General features: G+C 28.2%; 1 protein-coding gene across 4 annotated transcripts; it reads right to left on the minus strand.

The window, feature by feature from the left end:
- Positions 1–241: 241 nt before the first annotated feature.
- LOC114179580 (transcription factor bHLH19-like) lies at positions 242–2,996 on the minus strand. 4 transcript variants are annotated; one of them, XM_028065971.1, is made up of 5 exons: positions 2,895–2,996; positions 2,561–2,631; positions 1,834–2,433; positions 956–1,315; positions 242–861 (listed from the first exon to the last, which is right to left on the minus strand). In XM_028065971.1, the coding sequence occupies exons 2-5, from the start codon at positions 2,606–2,608 to the stop codon at positions 787–789; spliced, it is 1,083 nt and encodes a 360-aa protein (XP_027921772.1). In that variant the 5' UTR covers positions 2,609–2,631; positions 2,895–2,996; the 3' UTR covers positions 242–786. The 4 variants fall into 4 exon arrangements, with proteins under 4 accessions (XP_027921772.1, XP_027921774.1, XP_027921775.1 ...); XM_028065973.1 differs by having other exon boundaries at positions 2,570–2,631; positions 2,895–2,995; XM_028065974.1 differs by lacking the exon at positions 2,895–2,996 and adding an exon at positions 2,710–2,888 and having other exon boundaries at positions 2,570–2,631.
- Between the last annotated feature and the right edge of the window lie 10,966 nt (positions 2,997–13,962).

Raw genomic sequence — 13,962 nt, forward strand, 5'->3', positions numbered from 1 at the left:
AAACATAACTTTGAGTCTTATAAAAAGCAGAAATAGTAAAAAATCCTCTTCTAACTATTTAATCACATGTATGTTGAGAAAAATGGTTAACTAACTACGTTAGCAATTAGTATATAAGAGATAAAACTTAAGTTAATTGCATCAATTATCAACCTGAACAAAATAAGTCCAAATGGCGAGAATCTCGTTTAAACCAAAAAATTATTAGTTGTTGAAGATATGCACCCACAAGTATCCAAAATAAACGAAATAATGAACTCGGACATTTAGTAATTAACAATAATAATCTAATACAGAAGTGATCATCACAATCCGACATGGAAGAATATAAAATAAATGCTGCCAACATTGCTTTTCAAGGAAACTGGACCCTGTTCACAAAGCGAAAGAGGAACGAAAGAGGTCATGGTCAAATCCTCTAAAAAAACCCTCTTTAGAAAAACATAAACAACAGATGTAGAGATTTCAAAATGCCACTATGGGGTGTGTATTAACGTAGTTAATCAATCAACTACGCAAAAACTGTGGAGAAAAAAAAAAACATGGCATCATCTTGAACTCTACAGAAAAACAGACCCAAGTAAACTAAGGTACATTGGAGGAGACACTAATTAACAGTCGCAGGCCATTGATATGCTACTCCCAAATCCAGAAAATGGACTAGGGAAAAAGAAAGCACTGCGATAAAAACTCTCTTTATTAAGCTCTTTTCCTATATAGTGAAGGATGCACAACAACAAATTAATGTGGCTACATCAGTGGATGCTTGAACTGGTTAATTGTTCCCTATGAAAGCTGCCTCAGACACTGACTTAAGCTTCTTATGAGATCTTTCGCAGTCAAGCAGTAGTCCTTCTCCATCTAAACAAAAACACAATTAATAAATAAGAATTAGTTGTGTAACATGCAAAGATACTGAAGATGATTCTTTAAAGATTGAAGTTAGTATATTTACCTTAGCAACAATAGTTATGTCAAGAGTGTTATTTCCAAAGGGTAAAAAGCTGCTACTCTGAACTGTGAGATTATGCTTCTCTAATTCCCTTAGTATAGCACCTGTTCGTCCACTGTGTTTGTCGCAATGGAGCCTGACGAGTACCTCTTTACCAGAAATTCTTGCTTCGATTTCGGGGAGTGACTGGTCAGAGTTTTCACCGGAGTAGGAGCTGTCATCTCCGGCGAAGACAACAGATCTCTTCACAAACACTGCAGATTCGACTGTTTTATCCACAGTTTGTTCCTCCAGAATCTTTACCCGTTCTTGTAATTGTTTCACGTACTTTATAGCATCTTCCAGGACGGTAGCCTTGTCTGTCTGCATGCGTATTCATTGTTAAATAAGAAAGAATATTCTCGTAAAACATGATAACGATTATACATAGCCCATTCATATCAAATTGTTTCTGCGTGAAATTAATTTTAAGATTAGTGACAAAATAAGCTGTATGAAAAAACAAACAAATTTTCATCACTAGATTTTTCACCCTATAATTGGATTTTAGTTGTTAACTGCACCCAGTTAAAGTAGAAGATATGTATTTCAGGTGTGCAAGGTTTCAAATCAAGCCACAATATTTTGGAGGTTTCAGTAACCATAATTATAACTGCATCAGCCACGTTTGTTCATAACTTTCTGTGATTACTGTAATTGCAAAAGCAGTTACTGTGACGGGGAGTACAATTAAGAACTTTGTGTTTAACCTGTAGGGAGCATGCATGAAATTAGAATGGACCTAGTCTAATTTTTGTGAAGTCCCAAGTTAAAATCTTGTTGCTGCTAAATTGTATACAAAAAGAAAAAGAAAACCACGCAAGAAGTTTTACAAATGGTACCTTCTTGAGTCCAGGAACTAAGGCCGAAAGAGCAATGAACCTCTGGCTGAGCTTTTCCCTTCGTTTTCTTTCGGCTATGACGTGATCTTGAGCTTGGGTTGGGTTTCTAGCCATTGTAGCTGCAGCCTTTTTCTCTTGCTTATCATAGTCTAGAAAACTATTGTTGTCATAGAAACTTTGAGAAGCCACAGCAGAAAAATCCAGGTTCTCACCATACCCAGTTTCAATTTTAGGCTTCTTCAGCGGTTTTGCAGCATCTAGTTTGTAGAATTGTTGAGAAGAAACAGAAGAGGCATTGGATTTGTCAAAGGAGATGATTTTGGAGGACGAAGAGGAAGCAGCCTTGGGAGCTATGATGTCAGTGCCGTAAGCAGTCCAGGTACTCATAGTAGTCTTGGGTTGCTTTGTTGGTCTTGGTGGAGCAACGGAAGTTTCAGGACTTTGAGTGAGGGAAGAGTTTTGTGTGCTTTCGGAGCTCAAGCGCTTGTGAGAGGAAGAACCCTTTGGGGACGCGGAGAAGGACTCAAAGTCAAAATCATCGAGCTGGAATGGAAAGGAATCCATCGGGTATTGATGAAACAAAGTGGGGTCCTCCATTCCCTGTTGATGCAAAAAAATTAAAAAAAAAAAAATGGTAAGGTAAGAGTCAAGAGTTCATGAATTATATATTTGTGATTAGTTAGTTTCCTTCAAATCCAAGGTTATGATGGCTGAGTTGAGTACACACTGTGCTTACAAAGTCAGGCAAGTACACGGTCGATGAGATTTGGGTCATCCTTCACCTCGTTATAGCACGCACTGAAAATGAGAACAGAGAGATAATCAAAACCACGGAAGAGATATGTAGTAGAGCCTTGAACTTTAAGATATCATTACCCAGATGAACTGAAGTTTAAGTTTAGAATTAGAAAAAAGTGAAGTAATAGAACATAGAAGATGGTCTAGTTTTTAAAACCCAGAATTATGAGGTATGAGAAGGAGTGTGAAAAATTGGTTGACGATGGAGAAATGGGGTGCAAGGAGATAGTGACGTGTTTGGGAAAGAAGACAGAAAAGGTTACCTTGATTGAAGAAAGAAAGGCAGAAGAAGAAGAAGAAGAAGAAGAGGACGGTGAAGTGTTTGTTGATGAGAGGAACGTTGAACGAAATGGGTGGAAGTGAGAGTGTTTTATAAAGGGGCACGTACACGCTTGGCACCCGCTTCTGAAGAGAGGCGTGTGAATATGTTAATCCCTTTTTCTTGGGTTAGTTCATACTGTCTGAAAGTGGGGGCACTCTCACAGCTAGCTATGTTGGTCAAATTGTGGGTTCTTCTATCCGTGGCTTTGTTTGTTGGGTCAGGTTAGCCACGTCAATAATTTCTCCGTTGCCAAACCCAAAAAACTTAATTGAACCCTCTGTGACGTGTGATTTTTTTATATCATTGCCATGTTATCAAACGTGTCATTCCAATAAACAATTTATCTATCGTACTAATTATTTCATACATCAAATTCTTCCGATAATATCTTTTGAAGGTGTCGATAATGTATCAAGACTCTCAGCATTATCAAGTAGTCTCTACATCTGCTACTCGACTATGTTTGATATAAGATAAATTTTATGTTTTCAGGAATATATAAAGTTAGAGAAATATGTTTCTCAAATTTAATTAATTTTAATAAGACAGCACATTATCAACAAATAAGATTTTCACACAAATATTCAAACTCATGTGGTTATAAAAATATGAGATTGGACCGTATGCCAAAGGAAGGGAGTATAAGTAGTTTGAAAATTAAATAATGATTTTAAAACCTTTTATTATATTTTGGATGGGTAAAATGACAAACAGTGGGTAAACTTTAAGAGTTACTGTTTTTATCTTTTTATTTACTGTTAGATGTTTAGTAAAAGTTAGTCACTGTATATTATTACAATAAACGTTTTTAATATTGTTTCAAGTTTAACTATATATAAGAAATTTCACGATTCTTGCCACATGTTGAACTTATTTATTACTCGAAGAAATTTCAATCATTGACTGCTTTGCTCGTTGATAATTACAAATCAATAGTGACAAGAGTATTTGTTTTTCCACGTCACGAGCTTAAGAAAAACCCTTGAAGTGATGATTACATAAAAAAAAAACTTATGTCGGTTCAACTTAAGTATTCTGGGAAATTACGGGTCGCTTTGTTTGGAATAAAGGACGTAGCTTGTGGAATTTTAATTTCAATCCAAGTCCAAAAGCATTTCCAAACAATTAGGAAGGAGTGTCATGCAATATCATATTGGTTTCTTTGAAAATAAAAATTACCGAAATAAATTTTAAGGCCAAAATCCAATAAAAGTGAGATTTCAAAGCCAACAATACTTTTTATGCTCTAATAACATGATTTTAGGATACTTCACATTAAAATATTGACATTAACTTTTTTTAGATGAAAGGAAAAAAGGTTAAAAATGAATACTCATATTTCTCAATCTCAATTAGGAATTTATCTCACTGCTCTCACTAAAAGTTCTTTATTGCTTAACAGTTGAAATTTAAAAACTATATAGTTTTCATCTCATGACCAGTTAAGAAATTATTTAAAAACAATATTATATAAAGATAGGTGTTTCAAGAGCGGATATTACCTTAAACTTCAAATTGACTTAGATTTATTTATAATTTTTTTATATTATAAGCTAAACGCATATTTAAATAATATTTTTTAAAATTTCAATTATCTTTATTGATTAAAAATACAAAATATTATGACTAAGATGTGGATGTGTGTTGATGCTTGTACTTGTAGGTTATGTAAGATGGGGTCGTTGCAAACATTTACTTCAGAAAAATGGATTTGAAGTTAGGTAATTCTGACATGTATTGTTGTAAAAACTTCTACGTTTCACACCTTCAAAGTCCATTACTTTTCTAAAAATGGTTTCCTTAAGAGCTTTTGAAATATTTGACTCGTCAGAAGGTGTTAGTATTTTCCTAGCAAGTCTTATTGGATCTGATGTGTAAAATCTAATCTTTTTGGAATCCTATACACTCACATTGCCTTTCATATTAGAAATATTTATTTACAAGCTCCCTCGTAAGAGTTTATGAAAGAAAAAAATAAGAAAAAAATGAAACAAACTTCTCTATACATTTTAATTTTTTATATATTAGTTTAAAAATAAAATTTAAGATAAATTATATGAAAAAATTACAAATTTTCATTTTATTTTCCTCTGAAGACTTTAATCCTAGTTTGAATGGAGTTTTGTTTTGAAAATTTACCATTTTGATATAATTCTTGAAAAATTATTAGATTATCTTAAAGAAGAAGTGTTACATTAATCAGATTTCAATTTTTAAATTTTCACAACATAGAAGTCGTGTTTATATATATATATATATATATATATATATATATATATATATATATTTGTTAAAAAATATAGTATTATTACAACAAAAATCACTTTACACAACAATATTAAATTGTTATGTAAATTATAAAAATCGTGATCTAAATATTAGACTACAGTTTTTTAGGCGTGATATAGATGAGTATAGTTTTAGGTAATAAACAACGTTTTTTATTACGATAATACTTTTAAAACCGTTGCTTAAAATCATCATAATAGACAATAGTTGTTCAGGTTGATTTTAGACCTCACCTATATTTTTAGACCACATATTTTTACTGGTTTTGTTTACATAATTTAAAGTAACAATTATATAATCATGATATTTTATGATATTTATACAACATTTATAAAATATTGTTTATTATTTAAGCCACACTTATTTAGTCGTTGTCTAATTTAATATGGTGTAAGTTACAAAATGTTTTTGTGTATATAGAAGGCATATTCTTATTCCATTACGAGTAGTGAATTATGCCAATTTATCCTCCATAAACAAATTTATTCTGTTTAAATTTTATAAATATTAAATTTAAACAATTATAAAATATTCAATTGAAAAATATGTTTAATAGTTTATCCGTTAACTTTATGCTAATGTATGATATATATATATATATATATATATATATATATATATATATATATATATATATATATATATATATATATATATATATATATAAGCCCATTTTATTACAAAATTATATAATTATCTAAAATTATTTATATTATGGAATTTTGTATATATAATTGAAATAAAATCATATAATTTAATAATTAAAATTATAAAATTTGTATTCTAAAAACAACAGAGAATTAAAATTAAATAAAAAGACGTGTACGGGTATAAATAAATAAAGAGAAAGGTGAGATATGTGGTTGCGTTGTTGCATTAAAAGAACACGTGAATAACATGTATTTGACTTACGGTGTCTGTGTTTGTTTCCAGTTGACCCGCGAATATCTTGGCAAGATCTTTACAGGCTAGCTTCTCTACTTTCGTGTTTCAATCATTCTTAATTTTTTTTTTAAGATAGATCAACTCCCTGTAGGCACATGTTTTAAGGAACTGTAATTGGATTAATTGTACTAAGGACTATGAAGTGAATTACTCATTCTTAAGAATATCCTTTTTGCAATTCAATTTGTTTTTTCATTTTTAATTGTTAGATATTGTTCTAGTTTTATTTTGTTTGCTTTTATTAAAAACTAACTATCTCACGCACTATCGAAATGTGAATAATTATTTTAATCTGTAATTAATAAATGTTATGAATTATATATTTTCTTATGAACATTGAAAATTTTAAAATTTTAATTATTATTGTTACTCTTTATATACATTCATTATTTGGCAATAATTAATATAATTACATATAAATCGAATATTATTAAGTAAATGGGTTAAATATGTTTTTTTTCCTTAACTTTTAGTGAATTTTAGAATGAGTCAATTTCGAAATTTTGGACCAATTTAGTTATTAATCTCTCGAAACACGTGAATTTAGTCTTTTAATCAGATTTTATTAGCTTTATTTAATGTTTCGTACGCATTTGAGAATTGTATTTGAGTTATTTATATTGTTTGATACATTTTTGTTTTAATGTTAAGTCAATACTATGAAACGCGCTTGAAATGTCAAATAAACTTAACAAAATTTGATTAAAAAGATTAAATCCACGTATTTTAAGAGATAGAGGACTAAATTGGTCCAAAATTTTAAAATAGACTAATTTCAAAATTTACTGAAAGTTAAAGGACAAAAACATATTTAACTCTAAGTAAATTAACCAAATTTTTTGTCCGGTTGAAAGAAAAGAAATCGAGGGAGTGGAATAGAAACCGAAAATAAGAAAAATATGTAATAAATAAATAGAATTGTTTTTTCCTTGCTTTTTTTTTTTTTACTTTTGCTTATTTGTTTTATTCATGTGTATTAATATTTGGAATTTATTTATTATTAATTATTAATGGAGGATATGTATTGAAAGTGTTGTTTGAAATGGCTTAATAGATTGTAGGCAGACTTATTTGGAGTCATGTCTGTTACTATGGTGTCTCCGTGTTCATTTATTCAACTTGATGATAAGCCATGTGTGAGTTCTATATTGAGCAAATGAATTACAACTTTCAAAGGTCGCAAACTCAAATATTTGATGTTCTGGAGCCTCAAAATGTCTATATCGTCTTGAATGAAGAGAACAGAAATTATATGAAATAATAAGAGGAAAAAAAAAGGCCTCACAACTAGTAGAAAAAGAAAGAGAGATTAGTCGTGAGTTTCAGTAAGATTATTTAGTTTATGTGAATACTATGTATCTTATCAGTAAAAGTGCAACACGAAGTTCATTAACCTTTTTAGAAAATAATCCATTAAAATTGGTATATTTTCAATTATAAAAGAATCTTAATCATAATATAAGATTTTATTACCTTCCTTAAAACATATTAATTATCCTAATTAAATACCACCAAATTTATTTATATCAGATAAAACAATTACTTTAATATAATGTATTTTTTACATAAATATTTACATAAAAATTCTTTTGAAATCTTAATCCGAGTCTTTTCTAAATCCTTAAAATAATGTTAATTTAAGATAATTTTTATTTCTTTTAGCAAATGAATTTTTAGTCTTGATATATTATATATTTAATTTAACAAAAATAAGTATTTCTTTTTTCTATTCTTGAAATATGTTACTTTTTGTTTTTGTTTATATATATATATATATATATATATATATATATATATATATATATATATATATATATATTAATCATATTGATATATTATTTTTTTTGTAGCCGTCGTAAATATGGTTTTCATTTTTATTTTTATCATCTAATGAGATAGCATATTGTTGTGTGTTAACGGCTTCTATTTTTAATTAATATTACTATTGATCAGTAGAAATACATGTGATATTCGTGTATATATATATATATATATATATATATATATATATATATATATATATATATATATATATATATATATATATATATATTCAATTTTCTATTATAGTAAAAAATAATAACTTGATAATAATGTTTTTATGATTATAATTATAAAATTAAATATAAATATTATTCATAATTTGATTATAAGGAGTTTTTATTTATTTATTAAATTTAAAAAATAGTTAAACTGAAAAAAAGTTGTTAAATTAAAAAAAAAAGTTATTTGAAAATTAAAATTGGTAAAATGATATTAATTTAAATCCTTTTATTTAAAGGGTAAAACTGAAAAAAAAATATGGACATCAAAGGGAGGTATTTATATATATATATATATATATATATATATATATATATATATATATATATAGGTATAAATGTAATATCATAATTTAGAAGAATTAAAAAGATTTCAAATTTTCAAGTGAGTGTAGTTTATGAAGCGGTTGAGTCAGACCAAGTTGAAAACAAAAATCTTTTTGTAAAGTAAAAATGAGAATTGTAAATTTATTTTGTGGTGTTTTAATTCTTTTGTTACGTATTATGAAATGAAATCTTTAATTTTGAATCATGAATTCTTCATTTTCACTTAATAGGTTTAGTTAAAATTATCCAAAGTGTGAATTATTTCGGTATATTGTGTGTACCGTAATCTGGAAGGGATCGAAAGAGTTGTGAAAAGTAGAAATAAAAAAGAAATTTGTTAAATTGTTTTTGATTCTAGAAGCATTGACAAAGATTGAACAGTGATAATAAACAGTAGACTTAATAACTGTAGATGGTTGTTGACCCAAAGTACCTGCCGTTACCAACGGATCATCGCATCACCATTTTCGATTAACAATGAGGATGACTCACCTTTTCACTCTCCTTCCCATCAATCGGGAATTGCAACATCTTCTCCAACAACTATTTTCTTTATCCTTTTAAACATTCATTAATTACTAATACTTTTCATTTTTCATTTTTCCTTCCCAAGCCCAACTGTGTTTACACGTTCATCATCGTCTACTTTAATTAATTAATCGATTAATCAAGCTTATCAACGAATCAGGAAATGCTGATTTTCCGCTCCAAATCAGCCCATACATATTTTAATTAACCTTCACTATCGTGTTGGTTGACAATGTATGTTCACAATAATAAACAAACTCCCTTTTTTCTTTTACCACTTTCTCTACGATCTTTGGTGGCTCTGAAACGCGTTTGTCTTTTTGCTTTGTTTTCTCGTCCCACTTTTCTTTTCTGTATTTTGTTGACACAGACTCAAGTGTTAAAATAAACGCAGTTTTGACTCTTTGAGATCGACCACCATTTCTTTGTTTGAGACGGGAGAAAAAGAAGGGACAACAGTGATAATTGTAAACCCTAAAGGGATGCATGGGGCATTATTGTTGATTTTGGAAATTTCCAGAAAAGTTATGGGTACGGAAGGTGCAGGGTCCCACAGCATAAGTAAGAATTATTAAAAATTTTGTTCTTGATTTTGAAGGTCCAAAAGTACGGTAGCGGTGTACGACAATGAGGAGCAGGTGAAAATGAAAATGTGGGGAAGATGCGTGACGCCGCGTAGTAGCAAAACAAGGTCAAGCGTGGAGTGCTGAAATGAAGATCTTCTACTCGCTTATGTTGTTGTGTTGTGCCCATTGTTCGAAAAACGATGAACTAAAACATGGCAATTTGCTGGGCATTTTTTTTGGGTGATTAGCTTTTCAGTGAGAGCGACCAAGGACGAGAGTAATAGCAGAACTGTAAGTTAAAAAAGTAGGTATACGTACCTAGGATTAACTTTTTATCTTTACATGTCATATCATGATGTTACTCATAGATCCATTTATACTTTAACTGTTCAAACAATTAAATGATAAAGAATGATATTAATTGAAAACTAAAACATGTAATTAAGTTATTAAATTAAACATATTTAACTATGTCCATTATATTAAACTTAGGTATTCCGAATGGGTATATATTTTATTGGTCTTGTAATAATGTGTTATATTTTCAAAATCTCAATTGAACTTTTATTGAGAAAAAGGAAGACAAGATGTATCGAGATTATTCTATTGGAACTAAGATTTTCATATATTAAATAGACATGATTATTTGATTTAATTGAGATCATTAATTCTTTTATATGTTTTATTGTAATTTCTTCATATCTTTTCATATATTTAACGTGTGCGTGATTTTTTATTATGTACCTTTTTAGATAAAGAAATGATACTAAGAAAAACATAGATTTAATGTTAAAACTAAATCCATGTTTTTTTCATTTACATTGTATATTACATTTTTTCATTTATATATATATTTTTTAATTTCGTGATAATTTGTATCGGTGTGGTTAACACTAATGAAAGTAATTTAAAAAAATGAATAATACTTCTATATGCAACAAATATAAATGAAAAAAAGTTGTAATGGATGAATGAGATGATTGTAAATAAATATGTATGGAGGAGGTGAATGTTGGTGAAATTGATGAATATGAATGAAGAATGTGGATTAAAGAGATGAGGTCAAAAATGTGGATGAAGGAGATAAGGAAAAAAATGTAGATGAAAGAGATATGCGTTGATGAAAAAGATGAGTGTAAATGAAGGAAATGAATATGGGGAAAGAAGATGAGTGTGAATGAAAGATATGACTTTGTGAAGATTTATATATGTGAATAAGAATTATGAGTGTGATAAGATTTATATAAAAAGTAAGAGAAGAAAATTGTAAAATTTGTCATCTTTAAATCAAGACAATTAGATTAAAAGTAATATGCAATATAATCATCCAAGATAAGTGCTAAAATGCATGTGGATTATACTTAACATGAACACTTATAAGAATCCATGAGGAAAACATTTAATATGAGGAAATTTATTTTAGTTGGGGAAGCAATGTCTCCATAAAAAGGTGAATGGACAATAAAAAAAATGGAGAAGGAGAGGGTTGCTTATGGGACTTTAGAAAGAGGGTTTATTATGAAGATAAATAATACTAATGAAATTGAGTCCAACCCTTATAAGAAATTAACATCACTTCTAACAAAAAAAATCTTAAGACAATGGATTTATGAGTCGTCTTTCTTACATGTTCAACTTTCTCATTTTCTTATATGATTTTGATACCATTTTTATATCGTAATAAGAAAATAATTTTTTCAAGCTGAAGCATACCTACAAATAAGAGCAAAAATATAAATAAAAACATGGAAGAAATTTAGTGTGGTTCACTAGCCCAGGACCTACATTCATAAATGCTCAATAGACAAACCCTTCAATAACACCCCAAGCCCCTATACACCCAAGAGACTCATTGAATTATGATGACAACTCAAAATATAACTTTTTATTTTTATAATACTTTTCATTGCTCTCTTTTCTCATTTTATTCAATGTGTTCAAGAGACTCATTGAGTTATGATGACAACTCGAAATATAACTTTTTATTTTTATATTACTTTTCTACTACTCTCTTTCTCATTTTATTCAATATGTTGGTAAATACAAGTCTCACATGTTCTTGAACAAACATTTCACATCCCATATAAAATATTAATTAATTTAATTAGTTTGATGTTAAAATTATAATAATGGTAATAATAATTTTAATTTAAAATATTTTTATCTTAATTACATTAATTAATATATTTTTTAATTTTAGCATGACCATGATTTAAATAAAAGCTAAAAAGGAAATGTTTGAAAATATTAGAGATTTAAAATTGCAAAACATTTTTACAAAAACTAAAAAAGTACATACTACTAAAAATGTATTTAAATTTTATAATTAGATATTCTTATTTATCATAATAAACAAAAATAGTTATCTAGAATTGTTTCGTACGGAGAGATAACTTTGTCAAATCACAATTTATATTATTATATGTATGTTACTCATGTCTTTAGGATATTGTTGAATGCATATACTTTTATTTAACATTTTCCCGAAAATTGCTAACGTGGATTTAAGTGACTATAAAAATATAACATGACTTTTAAGGAAAAATAATTCTAAAATAATACTTTATTGTAGATTAATTTAATTATAAATAGATTAATTTAACATCGCATATTGGTTTATATTTATTTATTTCTTAATTTCAATACATTTTTCAAACGTCTAGTATCACTTTTAATAAATAAAACAAAAAATAAACTTTAATTATTTTTTGGCTGAGTGTAAATAAATCCGTGAAAAGATGTCAGAAATAAAATAAAAATTAGAAGTGTGTCATTAAAAAGAAACATAAAAACCTAAAAGAGAGATCAAGAAAAGAAACAAAGTGGTTGGAAGGTAGTTTACGTCCGACCATTTTCAACAAGATTTTCATCCTATTTACACCGCACTAAACTAGAAATGTTCAATAATATTTTCAATAAAATAAATTAAACCAGCTATATTTTATTGTTTCATTTATAAATGTCTTGCAACCCAAACAAAACAAAAAAAAAATGAGTTGATTCAATTTGGAGTGGGGTATACAAATCAATAAAATGATGTTATAGAAAAGAAAAGTACGTTGTTCTTACTAAAAATTCATATATAATATAATCATATATAATTCTATTGTAATTAACTTACTTTAACTAAATAATTATATAAAAATCTATAATTATTTTATAAAACTCTATACTTAATATCTAATAGTAAAGCAATTTGTTATTGGTTTGGTCCAGGTTTATTAAATTTGTAAATAAAAAATTAATACTCAACTTTCTGTCTTGTCCTTGTATCAGCCCAACTTTTTCTCTTTGTCCTCCTTTATCACGTGCAAATTCAAGACATTCCTCCAAAATATTATATTTTATTCTATAATGTTATTATATTTATTATCATGATTACCTTCTTTAAAAAGAAAAAGAAAAGTACAAAAAAAAAGTATAAACTTTTTGAATTTGTGTAGCAATTGACTTTGGACAATGAATTGCTCTGGTCACTTTTTATACAGATGTATAAATAAAATAACTATACAGTAATACATAGGAGTAATTTATAATTGGGTGTTGCTCCCTGCATCCACACAAATTTTTTCATCCACCCCATCAAAACAATTACCGAAATTTTGTTTTTTCCGTAATAGAGAGGGCTGATTGCTATACCCGAAAATAATTTCGGAACTATTTTTGTATTCCGGAAAATTAATTCCTGAAGTGTCAGGGTGCAGGAGAAAAAATAGTAAGGTACAGCAAGTCATTCCCCAGATCTTTTATATGAAGTGATATTGGAGACCCTTTATATCTGTTAGTGTTGTTTTACCCAATTATTTTTGCTTTGGGCTATTTCTTTCCGCACCTCCTACTTTTCTTCCTGCACCCTATAAGACCCACTAACCCCAAATTGTCCCTCGTTCAAATTATAAAAAGAAGGTAAAAATTACTCTACTCCTTGTTTTCTTAATGAATTTTGGACCTCGCAATTCATAATATTTGTCAAATTTGGAAACAAGTTCCAATATATGTATCGTAAAATAAAATAACCATTCACTTAAGTTCGCATCTTCATCTTGAGAGTTTGTTATAAAATTTTGAAAGTTATATTATAGGTTTAATTATGTCTTTGGTTCCCATTTTGGAATCAAAATCTCAAAATGGTACCCAAATTTTTTAAAGTTTCAAATTGGTCCCCTTTTTTGTTAAAACATCTCAAGTTTGTCATTTCTGTTAAGTCAAGGTTGACGTCGTTAGAGGGAGTGTCACGTGTTAATTCCTCGATTTTTTGAATTTTTTTTATTCTTTTTTTGATTTTTTTAAAAAAATCATAAAATTGCCACGT

Source organism: Vigna unguiculata, chromosome 3 (assembly GCF_004118075.2).
Source record: "Vigna unguiculata cultivar IT97K-499-35 chromosome 3, ASM411807v1, whole genome shotgun sequence".
Classification (NCBI taxonomy): Eukaryota; Viridiplantae; Streptophyta; class Magnoliopsida; order Fabales; family Fabaceae; genus Vigna; species Vigna unguiculata.